General features: G+C 35.6%; 1 protein-coding gene across 3 annotated transcripts in view; it reads left to right on the forward strand.

Annotated features, from left to right (window-relative positions):
* DTWD2 (DTW domain containing 2) overlaps positions 1-26,209 on the forward strand; it is a 106,263-nt gene that overhangs the window by 57,144 nt on the left and 22,910 nt on the right. For all 3 annotated transcript variants that reach the window (XM_068667207.1, XM_068667205.1, XM_068667206.1), the window contains one exon: positions 906-1,095. In XM_068667207.1, the coding sequence (XP_068523308.1) occupies positions 906-1,095 (190 nt within the window). The remainder of the gene's footprint in view (positions 1-905; positions 1,096-26,209) is intronic.

Consider the following 26,209-nt stretch of genomic DNA (forward strand, 5'->3'; position numbering starts at 1 on the left):
TAGTCACATGCTATTTCAGTTTTTAGTATTTTCATGCTATTGCTGTGTTCCTCCTACCACATCAGTCATTCTCTGAAGTGCTATGCAGATTAATTTCTTATTCTTTTTCACATGCTTTAGTCAACTCTTGTTTTGCATTTCTTCCTGCTCTTGGAATTGAGGCAACTGTGAAAACAACACTGTGACGCTGCTGAAATTGATTTAAGACAAGTATTACAGTGTTTGTTACAAGACCAGCTTTTTCTCGTGTTCTCCCTTGCCAACTTACTCTACTACGCATTTTTAAGGTTTTTGGTAATACTTGAATGACAATCCTCTCATAGGTTTTATCAACTAACTTAGTGAGTCTTGCAAAAACTTCAGGAATTTCTGTGTACATTAAGAGAATTCTTAATAGACAATAGCTATACCTCTAATTCCAGTGCCACATTTACAGGCCAACAAAAACGAAGAAAAGAATGTGTAGGTTTTGGGGCCATAACTGTAGAAGTAGTAATAAAAAAATAAAATTGAGGAGATTGTGGTACTTCTATACTTAGCACTTAAACAAATTTTACTAGAATAAATATGTTAAATTTTAGTAAACAATACAAAACATCTTTTGTTAGAGGATTATGTTAGAAGATGTTCTTAGACTTAATGATCAAAGTATTGGAAAATGTTCCTTACAGATTGTTTCATTGAGCTTTTTGCTGATTACTTTTTTGGTTGTTATTTTCTTGATAGGAGCTGAGGGACCAACACCTTCTCTTGACGTGTTGGATAGAGAGATTGATATGGATCTTTCTTGGAATATTAAATAAAATTTGGAGAAAATGAATTGAATTTAGTATTGTAATCTGGAAGTATCTATTTGTCATGGAAACCTTTAATAATTACTGTCATTCTGTGTGTGTGCATTAAAGGTACCCTGAGTTAGCAACTGTGTGCAGAAGTCCCAGTACTCTTATTTTGTATCCTGGCGCTGAAGCAACCAATTTGGAAGAAGTCACTTTGGGGTCTTCCAGTCCACCAATTATGATAATCATTGATGGAACTTGGAGTCAAGCTAAAGATATATTTTACAAAAATTCACTCTTCCGGCTTCCAAAACAGGTAAGTTGTAATATGTAAATTAAAAACGTGTGTATAGTAGATGCTTACTTTCTGATCAGCTAGAAGGAAGTGCTAAGTGAAATAATGGAATTTTTTATTCCTTTTCAAATGGAACCAGCTGACAAGGAAAGGAAAACTTGAACAACAACAATAACAAAGTATGAGTTTATGAGCAAATTCTTTATAAATATTGCTCTTTCATTTTGTCATTTGATTTTTTTTTTTTAATGAATGCATCTAACTTCAGTGTATCATGTGTTGTTTGCAAAATTGAAAACCAGCTTGTGTCAAAAATTTTTAACTGAGGTGTTAGACAATGTTCAGTGAAACATATAATTGTTTGCTACATTGCACAATAGAGAAGGTGGAAGTAGAAATTTGTAGTCACTTAAGAAGAGACAGTCTTTTTCACATATTTAGTCTTCACTATATTTAAACCTTTCTGACTTGCGGTAGATGTTCCTTAAAATTTAAGCAGAACAAATAATGGCCATGTGGGCTTGTTTGTTTGTTTGTATTTTAGGAAAATCAGCACCCACTCTGCTGTCCTTTACTTGAACTGTCAATAAGACTTAAGCTGAAGTTATACAATTATTGCAGCTCTCTTTGCCCTTATGAAAATACCTTAGATTACAATATAATGTTATTAACATTAACGGGTATAGGTTCCTTTCACTGCATGGTATAGCATCACTATTCAGGGAATTTTTTAGAGGAGAACTGAGTGAATCTTTGGCACAGGAATCTTGAATTTAAAGGTAAAACTTAAATCTTATGTAACTGAGTCGCTGTCACTGAGGAAGTGTTTGGCTATTATTAGGTTGAACTCAATTATATTTATATTGTATAAACACATCAGGCATATGCCCTACAATGGTATCTCTAGTTAAATGTCTAAATTTAGAAATAAATCTTAGAATTTTGCAAGTAGATTTTCTATACAAAGCTCTCATTTTGCGTATTTGTAGTTTTGTGTCTGCGTTGTGTGTCATTCATAATCAAGTACTTCTAAATCTGGAATTTTGAAAATTTTATTGGTTTGATTCTTTGTAAGTTTCTGAAAGGAAATGTAACTATTTTTTAAATGAGTTTTGTCATATGCTTGTCAATGGAGCATACTAAAACTGGTCAAACCTTTATATTTCTACTGTGGCTAGAACTTGTCTGCAATATTGTTGGTTTAAATTTGTTTGAAAGTCAGACTGATGTCTGAAGTTCAATGCTGCCGTTGCCTTAGGATTCCTGTTGTGTTGGTTCTTACAGCAAGGTCCTTGATTTTGTTCTTCACCAATTCCCTTACATTTGTAGTGATACAGAAATGGTGTGGTACAGCATGTTTCCTGGAGGGCTAAATGGCCTCTGGCACTCTGTAAAAAAAATAGATGCACAGCACCTTGAACTGTCAAATGCAGTGGAAGACTTGTGTAGGTCTATGTGTAGGTCTAAGTTTATAGCTTCCCTGCAATTTCTTGTTTATTATGCTTTTTTGAAACTTCCGTGGACTGCAAGCTTTTCATCTGAATTCTCAAATGTGTGGGTGTTCTGAAGTATTTGTTTCCATCGGCTAGTTCCGTTTGGCTATCCAAAATCACATGGAGGAGTGGTTTTGCTACAGATTAAAAGAAAAGACAGCATTTTCTTTTGGGTTATTGTGATATGGTATCTGTGAGATATTTATCCCCATATATTGCTATAATAGTATGGTTTGGAGGGAAGTTTTTCAATGGTTATTAGAATACTGCTTGCTTAGTCATATAAATGAAGCTTTTATTTTTATTTCTTAAATATTTCCATGAGACTGGGATTATTTGTCCAGGTGTAATTGGTGACAAAATTTCTTTTTCATTCAGGGGTGTTATTGAAATTATATTGTGGAAAAAAAGGTAAATACTGGCATTTTTAATAATGGAAAAAAAATTCCTTCATTGTTGGATCACCCTTTTGTCAGTGAAAAACTGGCTGTTACTTCTGGGGACAAACCAGAGGCAATATGCAAATTTATAAAAATCCAAGCCCTCGTTGACTATGATGTTAGAATAATTTAAATGGAATACGGTTAAGTCAACATGCTGCTAATTCAAAAAAAGAGCTACGACTGTAACTGCTTAAGTTGTAAATAATTTGCTTTAGGGGATGAAATCTGTTTGATATCAAATCTGGGAATTGCTTTTAAGCTCTTAGCAATCAAGTTATATTGTTGTAAATGAAATGGAAGAGTAGATTCTAGGTTTTAGTCCAATTGTTTTGGCTTTCAGAGGAAGATGAAATTTACAGCTAGGAACTTATGGGATTCATTTCAATGTATTTCAGTTTAACTGCAGTTTTATGAACAGATTTTATGGAATTTATTTCACTGCAATTCATTTCAAGTTCTGCAGAACATTTGTCTTACACTGGCATACTTGATCACTGATACATGACTTGCCTTTAAGTAAGAAAGTGGTAACATACATAATCTCTTTAGTTGGACCCTACCAAATTTGCCAAAAAGTCAAACATTCCTAAATCTGTAAAATGGCTATTCAAAATTCAGAGTGTATTCCTGAGTTAAGAAAAGCTGAAGAAAATGCCGTCTTAGCCTATTCACTTGGACAAGGGAGATAAATTCTATTCCTTTTAAAACTTGCAAAAACAGCTTTAGCTTTATTAGTCGAAACCTAACTATTCCTGTGCTTTTGCAACTTCTCTGTTTTATTATTATTATTATTTTTCAGCTGGGAGAAATTAATAACTGCAAATATAAGATCTGAATTTTTCAGCTGGATTCCAGCTTAGTATTCCACACACACACACAAAATCTTTTCTATTAATTTGTACTCTGATTTTTGTCCTTACTTGAAAATTAATTTGGTTGAGTAGCTTAGGTGTTTTAAGTGTCTGTGGCTTCCACTCTTTTACATCCTTACTGCTGGTAGAACTTCTCTCAGTTGCTATATTTGAGGCACGTAATCTCTGCAGAAGCTGGAACAAATAGAAGTGTGTTTTCTAAAGTTACTTTTTTCTCCCAATCCTTTTTAAAGCTGACTTGAGTTCTTCTGTTTTGTGTCACTCAACTTTGTTTGAAGGCCTGAAATTCGTGCCACTTTCTTATATCGATCTGAAACCGATACTATTTTTTTATTTTATTTTATTTTATTTTATTTTATTTTATTTTATTTTATTTTATTTTATTTTATTTTATTTTATTTTATTTTATTTTATTTTATTTTATTTTATTTTATTTTATTTTATTTTATTTTATTTTATTTTATTTTATTTTATTTATTTCTGCTAGCTGTTGAAATGTTTTCCACAGATTTGTGAAAGAGCAGTTATTTGAGTGACATTCAAGATAATTGCTCATTTATGCCACTTTACTACTAGCTTCGTCTGTCCCAAGACATTTGGCAGATCTGATCAGTAGGAACATTATGGTAAGAGAGGACTGTGTGTAGATTCTCCATTTTGTCATCTCTGTCTGTCGCGTTAAGGGGTGTAGCTGATTAACCGTTACGGGCCCGGTCGGATTCAGAGTACTGAACCAGTCGGACATTCACCAAAAACACGTTAACCATCTGGGGGTCCAGTCAGACATTCACCATCAACGCATTAACGGTCTGGGGGTCCGTTCAGACATCCCTGGAAAGGGTGTTTTAAACGTCTTTAAAAGACGTTTAGATGTAGAGCTTAGGGATATGGTTTAGTGGGGACTGTTAGCGTTAGGTCAGAGGTTGGACTCAATGATCTTGAGGTCTCTTCCAACACAGACAATTCTGTGATTCTGTGATTCACCAAAAACGCATTATAACCGTCTGGGGGTCTGGTTAGATTCAGAACACTGAACTATCACGGATAACCACCCTCACCCTAGTTGCACTTAATGAGAGCTATCACAATGCAATCAAGTATGGTTTATTACAGCAACAGATAATCAGGTTCTTTTGGATTGCCAGCGATAGTTACTGTCTGCAAAAGCAAGCTAGTATGCATGAAATACACAGATGTTATAGATGTTACAGGTGTTACAGGTGTTACAGATGTTATAGATGTTACAGGTGCACAGCCTAGAAATAAACGCGTCAAAAGGATCAAAGACTCTATAGAGATTTATAAGCAAATATTCAGATCTCACCCAAAGGCGTCCCAATGGGGGGGAAGAGAGGCTCAGCCCGTCGACTGATCCCAGGAGTCAGGAGGTCCTAAGGATGTTGTATGTCCTCGGGATGGTATCTCCCCTGACGGTGGTATCTTCCCTAACATCCCCCCTCTCTCGGGCCAGTTTATATTATTTTCTATCTTTTAGGTGGAGCTTGAGTGGCTCTAGTCAAGCGTATCTTAGTTATGATTGGTGTAAAGTTTTCCCGTCTCCGTTTAAAGTAATAGGCTCTGAGAAATTCAGGGCGCATGCTCAGTGAGGGGTGGTCGCACCTTGGAGGCGGGTAGCTTTTGGGATGGAGGTGTGTTTTGGTATTATAATGATATTATAATGAGCAAAAAGTACACTAGGGTACAGCATTTGTCAAAACATGACAGGTCTTTGGCTTAGGGTGGCAAAAAGTGCAGCTTTGTGCACAAGAACAATCGAGGCCCCACCTGATTACAGAGCCTAGCTGTGGTGTCTCCACTCCACTCTACGCTCCGTGGTGTTCCCTAGGGCTAGCACACCAAGTTTCCCCAGCGCGATAGCATCTAAGGTTGGGAGCCTACGGAATGCTCAGGTAATGCAGTTATGCCCTACCCTGAAAGCCTGTTCAATGCTGTGCCGTTTCCTTAAAAATGTGAATGTTAGTTTTATTTTCCTAGTTACTTCAGGCAATTACACCACACTGTCCTCTTCCTGGTATTTTATTTCTCTTTCATTATGTTGGTGAGAATAGCTTTTGATTTTTTTCCTACTGGGTTGAGATTACTGCTATTTCTTAGTATTTCTAAGTACCCTTCTCTGAGGTCCATGACTGGAGGAGATGGCTAATTGTTTTTAAGATTTTGCTCTTAAATGTTTTAAACTTTACTATTCCAGAATATTGCTGCTGTAGAACCTGTTTCTTATTCTGTATTTGTATCTTTTTTTTTTTTTTTTTTATCTAATAAAGTGTTAACATGTAAGGTAAATCTAGTTTCTAAATGACTTCAAGAAATAAAAATATCTGAATATGAAAGAAATTGATGATATATTTTTTTTTTTTCAGAAAAGAAGCTAATGTTTTGCAGATTGTTATCCTGCACCTAATTTTATTTATTTATTTATTTATGCAGTGAAGTTCAGCTTATTTCACTTTATTCCTTCTTAGCATTAAAACTTGCACGTTATTGTTCAGGAACAAGTCATAAAGTGACCAGCTAGCGAAGCATCATTTGATAGAAACAGCTAACTCTTCTGAATAATCAAGAAAATTAAGGGACATAAGGTCAAGTCACACAAAAGGTATTGGAAACAAAATATTTTCCAAATACTTTTCTTAAACAGCTTTATTGAAATAAATATAAAGAAAACCTTTATTGAAATGAATATAAAGAAAATAGTCAGTCATGCATAAGCCGGGAGAATTCATAGAGCACTACAAAATTGGAAGGGTTATAGCCAATCTAGTTTTTCGTAATAGTTGAAAAAGTTTTTTAGGCACAAAATTGGAATCTTCAACACAGCAAAAATTGATAAATTCATAATGCAAACGAAGTGACATAAAAAGGATCTGTGTTAATGTATAAAGCTGAAGTATTTGTTCTAAACTGCTAAACATACTATTGAGTATATAAAATGTAGAAGGTCAATAAAAGTTCAGGATAAATTCTGCTCTTAATTAACCTTATTTATTGCAGATTAATTTGTTTGATCATCCTGATGTAACTAAAATATCATGCAGGTGCTTGTCAGGAACACCGGATAAGAAACATAGCTATGAAGAAAATCAGCCTTCTGACATTTTAGTCATGCAAATTCTGTTTTGCCTATTTCTTATTGCAGCAAGTGTCCGAAGGAACAAAGGAAGTTATTAATCAGGTTCATATATTGTCATTATATGTATATGTTATCATCATTGTTGAAAATAAATTTCTTAAAATGCTTAAATTCTTTTATTTTATTATTTTTATTGCGTTATATTATCTGTAGTATTTAAATCCCATCCCAGTGGTTTACCTTTTTTTTTTTTTTTTTTTTTTTTCCAAATTGAAGAAAGAAGGGTGAAATTTTAAGTCTCATACAGGGTCATTATTTATTGACTTGAATTCTGCTTGTGGGACCACTTCTTCACGCTGTTCCTTTGTTCTTTCACACTGGGCCTCTTGTAGAAGTCTGCTGGACCAGAAGGATTTTAATGCTAGATGACAATAGGTAGATAATAGTCAAATTTTGAAGATGGTGCACCCTTCAAGATTGAAGAAGCTCCAGTGTTTAATTCCATTTAAAAATGGTTGGCAATTCAGGAGTCTAAAAATCAAAAATCCCTCTCCGTTGTAATTGAGAGGGATGTTCTGCCGATGGTGCATATTTCCTCGAGCTAGTTTTGAAGCTATCAGTTTAAACTAGGCTGTTTTATGCATCAGTAGCAATTTTACGGCACCAGTGTGGTGTGACACAGCATGTGCTGTATAAGTGTGATTACAATCCTGGTAAACACTTATTAGCTTAAGCCCATGCTGTTAAGTGCTAGCTGACTTGAACTTATCTATGTAAATGCTCATATGGTCTAACTGAAAGTCAAAGAAGTATGGGCTAAATACATCTGCAGTTTGGCATTCTGCCTGTGTAAATTTTTTAGACCTCATAAAAAATATAACCCTGTAACTGTTAAAATGTTTGTTTTATTGAAAGAATAGACAGAAATTATTGATCACTAAAATACCAGTGATTCTTTTAAAATTCTGAAATCTTGCTTAATGCAAAATGAAACTGAAAAAAATATTTGAGGTAAGACATATAGAAAACGGTTTAATAAAAATAAAGTAAGATATTGGATTGGAATATGGAATTAATATTCACCTTCATAAGCTTTCTCCTTTCATTCTGTGATTTTTGAGTAGTGTTTTTTTTCCCAAAACTTTAATTTCATAAGAACAAATGATATTTAATAAGTGATAGTATTAAAAGATCCAGTTAAAACAGTACATTACTGTACTTTAGATTCACTTTACTTTAGGTTCACTATTAATTTAAAATTTATCTGCGTCCTGCAGGAAATTAAAAAATAATTGCTGTTTACAAATGAATCTGCTAGTACTGTAGGAGTTTATTACACCAGAAAGACTAGGTATAGATTACATATACATGTGAATTTGCAGAATCTTCACTTGCACATAACAATTTTTGGTCTTTTTGACACTGTGTTTTGAACAAAAATTAATATAGGTAGGAGCAAAGGTAAATGTGGTAATGTTAATCTGGATCCCTATCCACATGAAAATGAACAAAAGCATGTAATCACAAGGTAGTCCTGAAAGCTCAATTGCAGTCCATTGCAGTGTGTAGCTGTATACAGTGTTTAAGACTGCAAAAATGAACTGTCTTGTTATCGTTAGGGCAAATCACAGACTTCTTTCTGAGACAGTTTTGAGGCTTTTTTTGAATGATGAAGTACTGATACAAATGTTGATACTCAGTTCCTATGGAAAAATATGAGAAAACAGCAGAAATATTTTAACAGTTCATAGCAGATTTTCAGCATTGCTTGGACCACAGCCTTAACAACTGCATTTGCAGCCTGTCTGAATTAGCATTCTGAACTTTAAAGAAAAGAGTAATCTGCTGTCCCTACCCTTCTTTTTACTGGAATTCCATAGCAACTGCTGTTTTAAAGTGTTTAAATTCCTAGTGAAAATGAAGTCCACAGGGACTCTTGAAGTTTTAAGAATTAATAAATATATTAAGATATTTGTGATACTGATGGATTGTTTGGTTGTTACTAAATGTAACAGTGCTAAAATCAATATTTAGTCTGAAATATTTTATATGCTAGTTGATCCTTGCTGTTATTCAGATCACATTCAGCTGCAAGAGTTTTAGTGACATTGTTAGAATTCTTTATTGAAAGTACATCTCCCTGCAGGAAAAAATAAATAAATAATGTTGTCCCATGTTGAATTGTGACCTAATTGGCTTAGGTCTCTTTCGTCATGTTTAAAGTTTGTATTTAATGGTTTGAGTGTTATTTTGTCTTTGCTTGTGCAGTTCTGATAGTACAGTATTAAGTCAGAACTTCTGCTGTAATGACAAGTAGCCATCTATCAGATGTGTAGTACTGAAGGTACCAGTTTAACACGGAGCACTGTGAAGTATATATACTTAAGCACTGTTTCCATAAGTGTGTGTTATGTACTATTTTGTGCTTAGAGGTACTTATGCAAACCAGCATAACCTCTGAATAGTTAAAATTAGCCATCAGGTGGTAAAAGAATATACTAACACTGTCTGTAAGCAAACACCAGCAGTCTTGACTGCTTAAATTTTATTCACCCTGTGACTGTGTTCTGTGTTTTGTCTGTCTAATTGAACTGGATGCTGAGGCCAACACTGCAGGATTTGCTGTCTTTTGCCAATTTTTGTAGTTTAGTTTTTGTCTTAATTAGAGAAATAGGGCTGGGCCTCTGTAATTGCTAACTCTTGTTCTGAGCACAAGGGTTCCTCCTATATTCAAACTGTGATAGTTTGCCTTAAATTCAATTACATGAATATACACACTGGCTTTTAATAGCCTCTATTTCGATGAACTTTGTGAAAGATCAAGACAAAAACTAGAATTGGGTGAAAAGAAAGAGACTGTCATGCATGTGCATTATAATGCATGTTTAAATATTCTGTGAGTGATTCTCTGTGTGACTGTGTGTTTTTTGTTTCGTGTTTTGAAACTCTGTGTTTATAATGCTATTTTGCAAGATCAAAATGAGTAGAATGTCATTAGATGTGGAACTTTGGAAGTTTTTTGTTCTAGAGAATTGGGTAGATATTATCTACCCTATGGTAGATATTATCACTCTAGATAGACTAGGGTGGCTACTCTAGACCTTACGGTCACTTCAACTTGCCAGACATGAACTGGGAGTACCACACAGCTGATACAAGCAGGTCCTGGAGAGTCTTAAAATATCTTGATAATAACTTCTTGGTACAGGTGCTGAGGGATCCAACTAGGAAAGGTGCCCTCCTAGATCTGTTGCTTGTTAAAAGAGAGGGTCTCATGGGTGTTGTGGCAATTGGCGGCCGTCTTGGCCGTAGTGACCATGAAGTAGTTGAGTTTAAAATCTTTGTTAATAGGAGGAAAACTACCACCAAAACTTCAGCCTATTATTATATTGTATAATTTATATATAATAATATATACAATACAATACAATATAATATATATAATATTAATATATCATAATATGATTTTAAAGTTACTATAGGATATTTTAATAACTTTTATGTTTTTTTTGACAATGTTTTTTCTTTTTGAAAAGAAGACTTGGAAAAGTTCAGCTTTTCCAGAAAATCCCAGAGGAAATATATTTATGGCTATAATATACTTTATCATTATTATTTTAATTTATGTCTTACTGTCTGATATTTTTTAAATGAAAAATAATGAGCTTGGAAAAACTTTACAGCAGGAACTTACAAGACACATTGCATAGGGTGACTTTTATAGTTTATAATATGATTACAGCAATTGTGTCTTGTACTCTATGAGCTGGCACCCTTTAGAGAAGCACATTATCCCGGGATGTTTTGCATAGCCACAACTGAGGAAGAGACCACAAGCATTAGAATATGCACTACAGGCTTTCTTGCAACAGCTGTTGTGCTTTGCAAAGGTAGTACAGAAAAAGTATTGCATTAACTTGGACCGGTGGATGCAATTATTTCAGAGGGAAGAACAAGCTGGTTTGCACAGCAGGCATGCTTGGCACAGTTAGGCTGCTAGTATATTGTATGAAGCAATCACAGAGCACTGTGGGTGAAGCTGCTTCCATTTATGAGGAGATAAGCATAGCATAGTGGGAACAGATGGCTAAAAACCACATTTGACCTTCTACTACTTCATCACCAAAAAAAGGCTGAAAAAAAATAACCTAGGGACAAGCACAAATATAAAAATATGGGCAAGCTATCCCTAGTAATTACCATTTTATTTGATGTAGGTGATAAGTGAATCAGTTTTATTTATGTTTTAGTGTGTCTAGGACACTGTAAATCTAAGCATCTGCTAGCAAGTACCTAAATGGATTAATTCTGTCATCTTGTTTTTCTTTTTTTTTAAAGAGCTATTTCTATAGAGTAATTATGTTTATACTTGTAGAAAGAAATGAATATTCACTTCTTAAAAATGTTGAACTTTGAAAGTGCTGCACAGTTGAGTTTGAGAATTGGGGTAGGGGAGGAATTCATATACTGGTGTTAGGGTTTCAAATAATAATTTACACTGGATGTACAATAATGTATGAAAAAAATAGGTTGTTTCATTTAATTTTTAAGCTGACATCTATCTAGCCAATTGTCCAGAGAAATGTTATTTCAGACAGTCAGGAAAGGGGTATAAGATGCATTTCACTTTTAATTATTTTGTGTTTTCTGCTTGTATGTTTACGCATAAGATTTATACCTAATCATCTGTGATTCCTTGACATTTTGTAGTCATGCAATACTTTTTTTAACACCTCAGAAGAGCACAGTACGTTTTTATGAAGTTTGATTTTCCACTTGTAATGTTGCTATTTGCACAGGCTGTGTGACTTCTTGCTTCTGGCCTTATTCACCTGGTGTGCCTGCTTGTGCTTGAGTAGGCGTGGTTTGAGGCTAGGGGTAACTTCATATTCCCTTTCCGTCTATGATTCTTTGTTTTACTCCTCTGCTAGTTAATGGGCATAATAATGCCAGCAGCATAATGCCAACAAATCATCCTGTCTATTTGTGCATTTATCACAGGATTGCTGTTATGGAAATGTTCAACACTTCATTTTCTTTTTCTATCAGCCTTTAGCAGGTTTTGACACATCTTTGTTTTGCTTATACTTCATTTTTCTTGTAAAAATTGGTATCGTCAGCTTATATCTGGTGTCTTGCAACAAATTTTTAACTCTTAAGGTACACTGTGCAGTTTCAGCTTGCAGTGTATGCTCTAATGAGCTTGATAGGTGGTTAAGGTTTGTGAGTATATGTTCATACAACAGCGCAAATTCTCACGTGAATTGATATTTTGATACTTCAGATGAGATTATGCCTGTGATCTCTTGCTGTCCCTCTCTCTCTGTCACCACCCTTCATCCCTGACAAACTTATTTTTTTCTGTGAGGTAGCTTTCAGATCAGGGAATCATTGGTAAATCAGGCACATTGTAACTGGTAATTTAACAGTTGTAAGTTATTTGTTTATTTCTCCTCTTGGAAAAGAAGTGAGTTTGAAGCTTATGGCAGAAGCACCCAGAAATGATGATAATGTGTAAATGTGTTATTATTAAGAGGTTTTGACAAATACTACCTACAGTAATTTTTGTGCATATTTGTAGATTTTTAATACTAGTTTTTGATCATCTAGAGTCATTGAGAGCATCTATTTGTAGTAATTCTTAGAGAAGAACAACATATGATAGACGTTATTTCAGCTGGCACAAAGTAGACTATCTGTGGCTGTTTTTTAATGTGGGCCATATCATTAAAGATTTAATTATATCGATCTAAACACCTAGCAGTATTTGGCACATGCCTAAAATACCTTTATCAGAAAATATGCTAATCTTCTGTATTGTATGCATCATGCTGTATGTACAAGGATGTGCAGCTAAGAGACTGTCATTCTGACTGATGCTTTAAACTTCCAGGGCACATTTGATGCAAAGGAAGTTCTCAAAATGAGGATAGTTTATTCCAGAAAAATCTTTTGGTCACAAAATTTATGTTCAGCTCTAGAATGATCAATATTCTGAACTGTTAAAATTTGTTCAAGTTGACAGCTTATTGTCTTTACTTTTTTCCTTGAGGTATTTTCCAAATAGCAATACTTACTTCCCTTCTGCTAATTCACTAATTTATTTGGAGCTTCCATCTTGCTTCTTTCTTTTTCATTGTTCTTAAATATATTTGATACAATGGGAAACAGCCAGTGCCTTGCTCTTGTGTCTTTTGTCTGTACAGCAATATCTGATTTTTTCTTAATTGGGCTTTTGGTTCTACCTTTCCAGTGGTCTTATGTGTTACTTGGTATGAGAAGGTTATGCAAATCTTCTTTTTGGCCTCGCTAAATAAACGTTCACAAGATCAAAATTTTTTACAGAAAAGTAGAATGTTGTTTTGTTTTGGAATTTGTCATGGAAGTTGCTGGTATTGATAAAAGGCACTTCGCAGCCATTCTGGAAGAGTGAATTTGCCGGATTGGTTATGAATCAAGGGGACACCTATGATTTATTTTTAAAAGTAAAATTAAGATGATCAGATGATCATCTCTGTGGCTCTCCTCTGGACTCATTTGGATATTTCCATGTCTATTTTATTCTACTATTACAAAAAGTCAGAGACTCAGAGAAGTGTCCCCATGCTCGTTCTCCAGTCCCCTCACTACACAATCCACTTGACCCCTTCAGTGAGGAGCTGGGCAGTGAATGGTGGTTCCTGCACTGTTAGCACTCTCCTCTCTTCATCCAGCTTCAGTGTGGTCTTTTTTTTTTTCTGTCTCCACTTTCCTCCTACTCTGTCCCCCCCTTTTTTTTTTTTCCTCTCTGTTTGCTACACTTTGTTAAACAATTGTGCTACAAGATCCTTTGCTTTGTTCAAAGACGCTGCATGCTTGGCTGATGGGCACAATGGTAGGTCCCCTGCAGATCTGGCTGGAACAGCCGTGTGTGGCACAGCTCCTTAAGCATCATCAAAGCTTAAACAGATGTGCTATCAATTCCATACAGGCTGTGGGAATTGACATGGTAGCAATGTGCACATGCATTCAGCGAAGCTCCACCCCTCACTCCTGTGCAACTCCCCAAACCAAAAGCATCACACTGATTTTATCAACAGTATACATTCTATACAACGATCCATTGCTCCACATATCCCTCTATCAGCTGACCCCAAACACTTCTTGTCCTACAGAGTACAGTGTTTACAAGTGTCAAAAGCCCCAGGGCTCTGCTTTCTGGTGCCGTCAGTGGTATTCCACCAGCTCTGGTTTCCCAGCATCTCCATAGCCAGTACAGAGGCCTCTCTCTGGGACAATAGTTGCAGACCTCCCTCATTACTGTAATTTCGTTCAGAGAGATCATGCCCCAGCAGACTGATGTAACTGGATTAGTCTGTATGGGCTCTGTTAATTTACTATTAGGCTACTTAGTTTTCATATCCCATATGTCGGAGTGCCCTGTTCCTGCTCTCTGACAGCTTCCACCTTTCACAGCCCAGGCAGCTCTGAGCACAGGTTCCCACAGAGCTCCAGCACTGCTAGCTGCTGATTCCAGTTTGCACTGAGCTCTCACTAGCTGCCCCTGTTACACCAGCAAAGCCTGCTGGTTGGACTCCTCAGCTCTGCTCAGTGGTCCTGGTCTGCCTCTAGTGCTGGTCCAGGCCACCATGGCACAGCCTTGAAGCAGGACCTGGCTATTGTGGAACTGTCTGCAACTAGCTGTATCTGGCACAGGAAACCTTCCACCAAGGTCTGTCCTCCAGCTACAAAAACCCTGACAATTAATGTCCAATTGACATTGACAAATGAGCAGGTTCTAGGTCTGAATCCCTGTAATGTGACTCACCTTGTAGGGACTCCAAAACGGGCTCAGAAATGCACAGGGAGCATGCCTCTTTTCCATAAGAGAAATGGGAAGGTGTCTTCCTGGCTTCACAACACTGCTCCAGGCAGCCAGGGCAGTAATGGCTGTGAGAAGACAAGTGTAATAGGTGACAAGCTGTGGAGCATGAGGTTTTCACTTTGAAATAGGTTGTTCTAAGTCATCAGTGCTGGGTGCACAAAGTAAACAGCGGGTTTCTTTCAAAGAGGGCCAAGTTTTTAGATCCACTTCTCCGCTAGGAAGGAAGATGAGTTTAGGGAGCCCCTGTTGCTGAAGATGCTGTTTTGCTGAAGTGCTTTCAGCTCATTTAAACAACAACAAAGCAAGGTTTTTATGACGTGTTTCAACGAGTGATGGGCTGTTAGTTCAAGCATCCTAGCCAAATTCTTCCAATGTAATTAAAAGTTCTCTAAAACTCAGTTTCTCTCATTTTTCCAACTGAATTAAGTGTTCATTGTTGCACAACTTTATGGTCTTGAAATGAACTGTATAATGAACTAGAAAAAACGGTGACCTACTGGTAGGTGAGGTAAATGCTACCATATGCTTTCTTTTTTAATTATTGTTTTTTTCCTGCCAGTTACTCATATTTGAGTAACTTTATATGAGGTTTTAGGAATCCTGTGATAAAAGGTACTTTGCAAATGTGTAGTCTTACAGCTCTTAAACCTTTCAAGAAGCTCCACATTTACATGTAAATGATAGTTTGAAGTGAAGACCTTCAGGGCAGTTTGTTAAGGAACTTGTTTGGGGCAGTAAGCCAAAAACTTTCAAGGTATTGTACAAATATTCATACTTGACACTGCCTGTATAAAAGTATAATTCCTGCTGAGTTTATTTAATCCCTTCTGCTTGGCCTTTGTGTAAAATTCTTACTTTATGCACAGGATAGGCACAGTCCACTAAATGTGCTTGTTTCCAAACAATGTGTCAGCTTGTTAAGAATGCTTATTGATAATCTAAACTACCATAGTACTCAAAAAAAAATATAAAGAAAAAAATCTTCAAAATACTTCATCTTCTTTAATAGAAAGGAAAGTTTTACCAAAGGTGTTACTAATGACAGAAAGTTATGATCTTTGACCTCATCTTTGACCTCATAAACTGGTTAATTAAAGGCATTGCTGCCACTTTACGGTCAGTGTGTTGCATTCTAAAGAGGCCCTAAAAGTTTGAAGCATCAAGGCTATATGTTATTTTGAAATGCAGTTAATGAAAGAGAATCTTAACAATGTATTGGGCTGGAGAAACTCTTTTTTTTTTCTAGCTTCTGAGAAACATGCACCAAAATGTGTTTTACAATTTGGAAAACAGTGATGAAGTATTTATGAAGAACTTGTGCATTTCTGTTTCTTCCACATATTTGCTGACAATCTTATAATGTGCTTGGACAGTTATGAACACAGACTGCTACTTAAGTTTCCAGAGTTTTGATCTTTCACCAAAGCCAGACACATAAACATCTGCTGTAAGAATTTATTGGCAATTTACCCTGTTACTCACATCAAAACTTCATACATGTGTGAACAGCACTTACTAGATGAACTTCACCGTTTCTGTGCTGCCTCTGCTGAGTGAGCATGGGCTCACAAATACTTCAGAGAGCCTCAGAGTATGTCTTATCGAACAGCTTGCTTGAAGTGCTCTCATTGTAGGGAATCTTCTGAAGAACGTTTTCTTCTGTAAGTCAGAGAAACGATGCTCAGATGATTGGCAGAACCTCACTCACTGTGTGCTGCGTCAGCAGTAAGAAAGGGTGGCACTGCACTAACAGTGGGAAAGCAAGGTGAGGGATCTTTGTTCAAACAAGCTGACATAAAACAGTTACTAATTTCAAACAAACAAAAAGAAAATTAAAAAAAAATTATTCTAGGTATCCATCTCCTTTTCAGCTCTGGCTGACAGGGACTTTGGACAGCACTTCAAGTTGCAGCAGTGCTCTAATTATCGATGCAAAATTGACAGCATACGCAGTTGAGCAGAAGCTGAACTTTATTCTGCTACTTTCCAGTACTGATGGGTAAAGCCTTGAAAGAGTTCACAGATGAACTGTAATGGCTTGAGATGTGTGAGTAGTTGTATTGATGCACTTTTAAAATACAGTGTTGTTAGTAGTCTGGTCTGTTGTTATGTTTAGATAATAAAGCTTTATTTGGGGATCTCCTGTTTTCAAGCCTGGAGAATTAAATAAGGGATAGCAGTCTGTTACTGAAAGAATGTCCAAAGAGCAGGAGAATTTCTGTGCCAGGGCTAGCAGCTGTTCTGAAATGTAATCTGCCATGTAGATAAACCCCTCCCAGAGGGGGTTATCAACTACCTCCTAATACAGTTAATGCTCACAGACATGGGTGCAATACAGATTAAGATGTATAGGCAATTGTCTGAACGCCTTGAGAGAGGGCTACATGTAATGTAAAAATTCAAGCGTAAGACAATCCATTCACATACATACAGAAAACATATAGAATTAGAGTGAACAAAAGACAGCAAGAATCACTATCATTATCTGTCTGCACCTTAGTTCATTCCTTTTCCGATGTTCACTTTCTAGATTATTTTTATAAAGTAACCTATTCAGTTTGCTCAGGACATACAGAGAATAAAACAAAAGAGCTCTTTCATTCTCAACAGCTATGGGACTTGGCAAGTGGATATATGAGAACCAATTGAAAAACAATGCCAGGTAGAAAGAGATAGTTAAATACTTAAGTTTGCCATAGAACCTAAGTAAGTGGCCTATGCCCAGTTTAATTATGAAAGGAACAGGGTTAAGGTGGTAAATAAGGGGTGCAGGCAGGCAGGAGGCTGATCAGAACCCAAGGCAGTGGAGGCCAGTCAACAACAGATCTATGAGTTGCTGACTCCTTGGTGGTTTGGTTTTGGTTTTAGTTGGGTTTGGTTCTTTTACCTGTAAATATGCTTCTATAGGGGTGGAGAGGTGTACTGTGTGTGTGGAGTCTGTGTATTTGTAGCTCTCATTCTCTGTATTTCTGTATATCCATTTTTACAGAGGTTTATGCATTCAGTTGTGCATCCTACTGCTAATGGGAGAAAATACCTTGTTTCCACTGACTTGTTCTATAAACATTTTTGCTTTAGATCTATAAGATTTTACTGATAATCTCATAGAAGACAGTCACTTGTATCTGCAAACTTGGATAATACATTTTTGTTTCTGATTTATGCTGGTGTTTTTGAAATGTTTTAATTTTTGAAGTTGCAAGAAAACTTTGTTTTCATTAAATAAGCAGATTGCGTCTTCCTACTGAATGATGACTTCAACAATAAAAAAAAAGTTAAAATGTGTTATATGTTCTGAAATGTTTGAGTGTGTTTAGGTTTTAGCTGCTATCTCATTTCAACTGAAACACTCAAGAAATATTTTTGGACCCTAAAGAACACTGTGTTTTATGCTAGGACTGTCTGACACTGATGTTTGAGAGACTGACATCAGTGGGTGAGAACTGAGAATTACTTTGGGTCAAGACTTTATTCATTCAAGTAGAGATATGATGCTGAGCAATCACCAGGAGTCTGTCCTTCTGACATTTAGGTTAATTTGAATTACATTTGTCCACTTTGACATTTTTCTGTTCATAAGTATATATTTATTGCCTCAATACAGTGACATTTCCTTTGTGACTGAAAGGTCTCAGTTAATTTGTCAGATGTCTGTAGGCTATGCTATTTTCGTTCTTGAATTGTGGGCAGAAACTTTGCTTTTAAACTATTTCTTTGCACTTTCTTTCATAATTATTGTTAAACTCTTTGCTTCTATTTCATATCTATAAAATTGAATACTACTGCTGCTAGAAAAATTCAGAAACAGTTGCCAGTTTTGTACTATAGTGCACATACTGAAGTTCTTGTGGTATATGAACACTTTGTAAAAAGTAAGCTAGAAATAGTTTTCGTTTTGATTGAGCTTGCTTTCAAAAAGAAAACTATATGATTAATTGAGAGATTTTTTTTTCTTTTAATCTTTCTTTACTTGTTCCCTCCTATCCCCACCAAAGTTCTCAGGAGCTTCTTCCACTGCTTTTTCTTCCTTAAAAGGAAGGTCTTACTACTATTTAACACATTATAAGTAAAAAGAAACCAGAGAAAGCAAAAGTAATTAGTAAGTTCCAAAGAACAAAGCCGTTGTGTTGATGCTACTTTATGACACTGAGGTATTTAATTTCCCTTTTCAATTTTCTGATATTTGCAGGTAATTAAAGTTAAATGGCTGTGACAGTACACGTAATTAAATTTGCTTTCTACATTTCACGAACCCATTCTCTAGATCTGTACTCTGCTCATTGACTGAATTTACTTGCAATACTTTCCTGTTATATTAATTATTGAAAGAATAGTGCTGCATAAAATATTGATCTGTTGCCTGACATTCGTTTTTGAAATGTAAGCAAAGCAAGGGAGATATTAACCAAAATTTCTGGATCTTTCCTTTCCCTGAATACAAAACCACAATGAATGGAAATGAACTAAGAATGCATAGGCATTTTATGAAGTGCCAAGCATGCCCCGTAAAACCCATATTTAAATATAATTGCTTTTACATAACATAATGTCACTATTAAATTATATAATTCCTTACGTATAGGTAAAAACATGCAGTTTCAGAAGCTGAGACCCAGGCCAGATGGTACTTCAATTATCTGTAGACAGAATTTTGTCTAAATATCACTAGGTCAGTCCTATCCTCTGTTTTGTCTTAGTTGCAAGACTTTTCCTTTCATTACAATTTCACTGTGTTAGCTGTTAACTTTATGTTAGCCATTTGGGTTAACCTAATAATATATTCTCTTACAAAAATTTGATCCTTTCGATTAGGACTTCAGCCTGTCTGCACTAGGACTTTATTTCAGTTACGTATGTTAAGTGAAGACCATACTATTTTGCCTTCTTTAAGAATAGTAAGGGCTTCTTTATGATTTTTTAAATGTTTGCAAAATATTCATGCTTGTAAATATTCATACAAGAATTACAGCGAAAATAGTGAAGGGAACCCTGATTTCTTTTATCCCCATATGTAAGAAAGAATGGCATAATTAGCTTGCTTTTTTTCTCCTTGTCTCTCCCATAGCTTCTTAAAAAATCACACACATACACAAATGAAGAAGGAAAATACTCCTTCTCTTCTCATTTTCAGAGCAGCACTTTTCACATGTGTCTCCAGATTCTCCATCTGTCTTCTAAGTGCTTTACAGTGTTGGCTACAACTGGAGAACTTAGAGCTCAGAAAAAAACCAAACACGTGACTTGCCTAAATTGTCACTATGGTTTAGTGAGCATTTTGTGACATCTAGACCGATGTCTTGTCTTTCTGAGCAGGATTCATGCGTACAGACGGAGGCTAACATTACCTGTCACTGTTAGTAGCCTGCGGTTCTGACATCTTAGAAAGTGCTTTTCTAGATAACTTTCACACATTAAAATTTTTAATTAATTTGGAAGTTCCTGTTCTTCGTGTAGTTAGTTAGATACTTTGTGCAGAACAGTGATTAAAGAGAATACCTTCTTTTTTACATACCTACAACTTACATGTCATTTGTACAAAGTAGGCCAGAATATCTTGTCTGCTTCTTTGAAAAAGGAATCCCTCAGGTAAGCACAGGTTTATTTGTGTGTGTGTGGACAGTTAATTCTTACTGTACATTATCCATGCATGAAACAAATGATGACAACCATTTTGGGAAATGGTTTGAAACATTAAGGTTCTGTGATTTTACCCTTTCTATATTGTATGCAATGGTAAGGCCTCAAAATATGCAGATGGGCATAAGCAGCTCTTGAAACAACTTTAAAAAACGTTGTTTATTTTGCTGGTACTTCTAAACTACTAAAATTTGCAGGTGTCTCGACTACCTTATTTGAGAATCTAAAGAGGAGGCAATTTTATTTGACTTTTTCAATATGTGACAAGTAAAAGAATCTGTTGGATTCTCTTAGCTCCTCTGAGAATTTGCTCAAAATTTGAGTTGTTATGAAAACTGTAATGACAGGTAAAGAACACTTCAGAAATGACTGAATAGGCCAGAAGGACCTGTTGTAAACAGTTTTATAAAGCAGATGAGATGTTAAGGAGGCCACTAACAGGTCTTATGTGTTTTTATGTAGCTCTTTGATTTTGTAGTGAATTGAAGAGAGGGTAAGGAATTTGTTGGTAGTTGATGGACTTTCTCAAAACAATCTGCATATGTGGTACTAAATATTTTGGATTCCCTTTTTTATTCCATAAAATTATGTTTTAAAAATTGAATTTTACCTTAACTTCATACAGAATAATATGTAAAGACGACCAATATGGATATATGGATTAAATTACAGGTGTATTTTTAAAAGTGAGTTATCTATTTTGGTTGCTACTTTTTAACCTTTAAAGGTATTTAGCAGGTATTTTAAGTATTTAGAAGGTATTTTAACTATTTAATGAATGGAACTTTCTTGTTCAAGTATCAAATACTACAGTCTTTACACAAACTTTACTACAAAGTAGAAACCGTGCTAAGTGGGAAACTTGTCTTTTGTAGATAAATTATGCCATCTGCAAGGGTTTATTTTTGTTTGCTTATTTACAACTTTTTTTTTTAATTCTGTCCAACCCAATTCCTGGAGGTCTTAAGAAAAAAATACGTAGATGCAGAACTTAGTAGCATGGCTTAGTGGTGGACTTGTCAGTACTAGCTTAGAGGTTGGACTAGATGATCTTTAGAGGTCTTTTCCAGACTGAATGAATACATGTTCTATGATTCTATCATTTAGCATATTTTTTAAAAATGTGGAATATGTGATGTTATCTTTTAAGGTCATAAGAGCTTTGGATTTATTCTGATTTCTTTTTAAAGTCAGTCTTTTATTTGTGGATTCATTGCTTCCTTGCCCATGTCTTGGAAAGACCTGCTCAGGAAAGACTTCCTATTGAACAAATTTGCCTGAAGTGTTACACTCTAAAAACCTTCAATTTTGCAGGGATGGTGTGGAGAAAGACAATGTGCACACTTGTGCTTTCTGCTGTTGTTGTTGTTTGTTTGTTTGTTTGTTTTTGCCACGTTTCTTTTTTTTTTTTCTTTCAAAATTTTCTGTGGTTATGTAGTGTAAGAATCTCTGTCTCTGAAGAGCATGTTCCTTTTGCAGTTTAATTTCCTTTCTGCCAGTCAAGTATATCTAAAAGTGAAAGCAAGGCACACAGTAAAGAAACATTCTGTACAATCTTAATTATCTCCATCAAAAAGACATTTAAAAAGAAAGGTCAGAATATTGCAAAACACTGAAAAACATTTTTTTGAGAATGTACTTATAAGATTCTCAAATATTTTGATTAATATCAAATTACAGCACATTTATTTTCTTTCAGACTTCTGTATGCAGTAACAGGAAAGAGATATAATGAAATCCAGAGATGCTGGTTTTAAAAGAGGTGTCATCGGACATAGTCAATGAACAAAGAGACTTCTTGTAGGATTATATTCAGATGATGAGCATTAGGTCACTCAGTGAATAGCTCTAGTGATTTTTTTTGGAACATTTATCTTTTGTGTACAGTGCCCCACTGAACTAACATTTTGGTTCTTAAATTGTTTGGGTTGCAGAAGCAAAGTAAAGGCATTCTTGAAAGTGCATAGAAATATAACGCATTTTCATATTTTAGCCACATATTTAATGACCTTGGAAAGAAATTCAGGTACCTTTTATAAGGGTGTAAGAAGGTTTCTGTTCTTGACCTGTGAAATACTGAATGAGAATTGCAATTCTGTGTTTGTGTTCTTGAGCACAGGAAGAAAGGAGCATGGGTTGACAGAAAGTTTTGCAGCCACATTGTGCTGTTCAGCAGAAGCAGTTCTGCTTTTCTAGGAAAGAGAGGATATTACGTGTTTACTTCACAGCAGCAGTGAGATATCCCAAGGCTTGTTGTAGTGATAAAACTCTTGAGTGTAACCCGAAGTTATAAATTGCCTGAGAGGAAAGTTACCCAAGGAGAGTGGTTTTGGGGGGTCATTGGATATTGTCCAGGAAAATGTGGAAAATATCATTTCATAGAAATTGAACAAATTGCTTTTCTAAAGTTTACCTGAAAGTCACAATGCAGTTTACATGGAATATACACAGGAACGTCATGGATATGTCTAAATATTCAATGAAAAGACATGCGGAGTGGGTAGAGGTTTTTGTGACATCCATTTACTTTTTCAGGCTATCCATTTGTGACAGTTTCATGGCATTTATTCCCTGCAGTACTTGGAAACCGTGCTCTTAAGATGTCACTTTAAATTAAAGCCAAGATTTTTAACAAAATTACTTATTTATATTCCTGATCTAAATTTCAGTGGCGTGCTGAGGCTAACTTTGCTCAAGATATCTTCTCTGTCACGAATGTAACTTTATTTAACTGTTTGAGTTTTCTGTGCTTTAATATGTACAATATTTTGCATTGGCTTGCAGGTAAAAGGTACCAGTACCAACTAGATACTGAGTGAAAGATGATCTTCCTCATGTCTGACTCCCTTTTCTGTTACAAGTTGTCTGTGAAGTAGCACACAGACAATACTTTTCCTCTTCAGTACCCTTAATTTTTTTTTTCCTAGTTTCTAGCATGATGTGCAACATGTTGGGAAGTGTTTGTAGTCTCTCTTCTTCTGTGCCTTTTGAGTTCCTTTTAAAAGAGTTCTGTTGTTGCTGTTTTCCTTTTTTTTTCCCCACTTTCATTTTTTTTCTTGGAAGGTAATTATTAAAATAGCAACACGTATGAATAGTAAACAGTGTCTATGTAAAATGGGATGACTGATGGTACTTGCTTGCATTCTTCTTTTAGAGTTAAGCAAATTAATTCCCAAACAGAAATCCAGATTTTGGAATTTCTGTTCACACAAGTAAGGGAGGAGGGACTTTAAAATAAGTGCCAGGATTTTCATTGAAGCCATGGTAGCATGTGTTCCTGTACTTGCTTTGACATGCCTATAGCCTAATTGCTGAAAATGACAGAGAAAACCAAAAACTGCTGAAAGTGTGCCCTGTGAGATGGGTGTACTAACTTTATAGCTTATCTTTGTTCTTTGGGATGTGCTGTTTTCCAAACACATTTGTGCATTATGCTGTAGCCATTGGAGACTAAATCTAGTAACAATAATGATGAAGAAACTGGCATAGAAAAGGCGAAAAGATAAAGAAGTTGACATTAAGGAGAGAACTGAATTAAAACTTCCTGCGAGATCTCATGTCCTAATTTTTAAAATAAGAGCAGAAATCAATTGCCTGACTTAACTGACTTAATTTTTGAAAATTTCGAACAGCTGCCTTGACCGTATCAAGGCAACATTTTTGCTTCTATCAGTTCTCAACAGCTAAACTGGATCAGTGTTTTTTTTTTTTTTTTTTTTGCCTGGGACATCTCCAAAGAGGGAAGAAAAACTAAGCCCTCAGAAATTCTGAAGGACCGCTATTTCTACGACAGAGTTCAAATACTCTGTAAATGCTCAAAGGCTCTAGCATTTGCTAAGAGTATGTTGGCAGAGAAGCCTGTGTTTATTAAATTAGTGTAACAGTGTGAAAGAACTGCTGACATGTGGGTTTCTGGAAAGCCTGGGTCTTAAGTTACACGTATAAAACTCTACTGTATGTGTTGTTTTATGCTTCTGATGGCTTGAAAATTAAGTCCCCAAACTCTCTTGCACTTACAAAAAGCATAGATACCCTAATTTCAATGTTTTGGCTAAACTCCAGTGTGTAATTGCATTCAGCTTATCTAAATTCCCCTCTCTAGTTTGAATTGATTGAGTTAGTCTCTATTTTCTGCCTTATGCTATTTATTTTGGTAAGTGGCATTAAATGGGCTGCTGTTTCTTCAACCTGATGTTGGTGTGTTAATAACTGAAAATATTCAAAGTATACATATAGTTTGCAAATTACTCTGACTAGCTAAAAAAATAATTATTGTACCAGTATATCTTCAATATTGTATAGCGAAATGGTTATAAAATACCATGATTCTTTTTTGAAATGGTGTAATGGTGTTTATTTATACTCATTGTGAGATTTTGACGTGTAATGCTGGAGTCAGATAATCCAGTTTTGTTTGCAATAACTGTGAAGATACATTTCTTTAACTTAGAAGTAATCTTGCTGATTTGAGATACCTAGGTAACAGCCAAAGGATTAATCTGTCTGGATAGTGGAGAATTTTTGATGAGATGGTTACCATGCCCTACCTGAAGTGGCATTGGATACTGTTAACTGAACTCCGAGGGAAGTTTTATTCCCTTCGGGAATACTATTAATTGAACTCCAAGGAAGTTTCAGACTTTTTGGCTGAAAGTGGTAACATCATCCTCCTTCCCAACCACATTCAAGAAGAGAAAATGTTTTATGTATTTAGGCATTTTTTCTTTAAGAAAATATTCTTCCCATATGAAATATGTATTGATTCATTCATTCTGATGCCTGGCTTTGTCTTACCAATCAGTTTATTCTCAAAGCTGGTAAAGAATAAACCTCCTTTGTGTGTTTTATTCATTCAGTGTGTGTACCTACTTTGAGATAGACAGTCATTCAGTTAATGCATCCAATTTGAGATGAATAATAAAGCTGAAATATAGCATATTTCAGATGACGTTTCTATGACTAAGGATCTCTTAGTTAGATACCATGCTTCTTTGGAGTTAAGAGAAGGTAAAATGCATGTTTGTTGAAAGAAGCTGAAGAAATTAACTTTAGGAGGGAGTTGTCCTGGAAATACATTCTTCCTTCAGTCTCCACCACTGTGCTGTCTGTCTGTGCTATTTTCATCTCACCACTGTGAATTTGTCATTTTTCAGGAAAATGGATTAGGAAAATGAATAGTTTCCATCCTCTCATTCTTACCCCCAAAAAGAACAAAGAATCTGTTTGCTGTTGCTATTAGAAGTACAAATTTGCCTTTTCTACAATGTCAGCTGTTTGAAATCTGTAGTTACAGACTTTTGGACTCCACAGTGTAAGGTAGAGTGCAGGCTGCATTTCTTCCATAGAAGTTGTTTTGCAATCCTAAATAATCATTTTCTTTCTGGAATACTGATCATCTTAAAAGTATTACAACATAAGCAATATGCAATAATGTATAGAAACTACCAGATAGACCTTTTCCCAGACAACTCCTACAAAGAAAAAAAAAGAAGCCTTAAAGCATTGTTGACCATGCCTAAGGAGGGAGAAGCCAGTGCTTCTTTAGTTAGTTGATGAGGTGGTTTCTCTCAGTCTCTGTAGAAGTACTCTGTGAAGATTTTGGTTGTCTGGTGTTGTGGAAAATAAGGGTAGGCATTTGGTCTGCTGCTCAGCCTACATCCTGGAGCAGCAGTGTGTTGTTTGGATTTGCCCTGTTTTTTAATACCAATCTAGGGAGTTCTGAGAAGGCTCTAAAA

This window comes from Anas acuta, chromosome Z, assembly GCF_963932015.1.
Source record: "Anas acuta chromosome Z, bAnaAcu1.1, whole genome shotgun sequence".
Taxonomy (NCBI): Eukaryota; Metazoa; Chordata; class Aves; order Anseriformes; family Anatidae; genus Anas; species Anas acuta.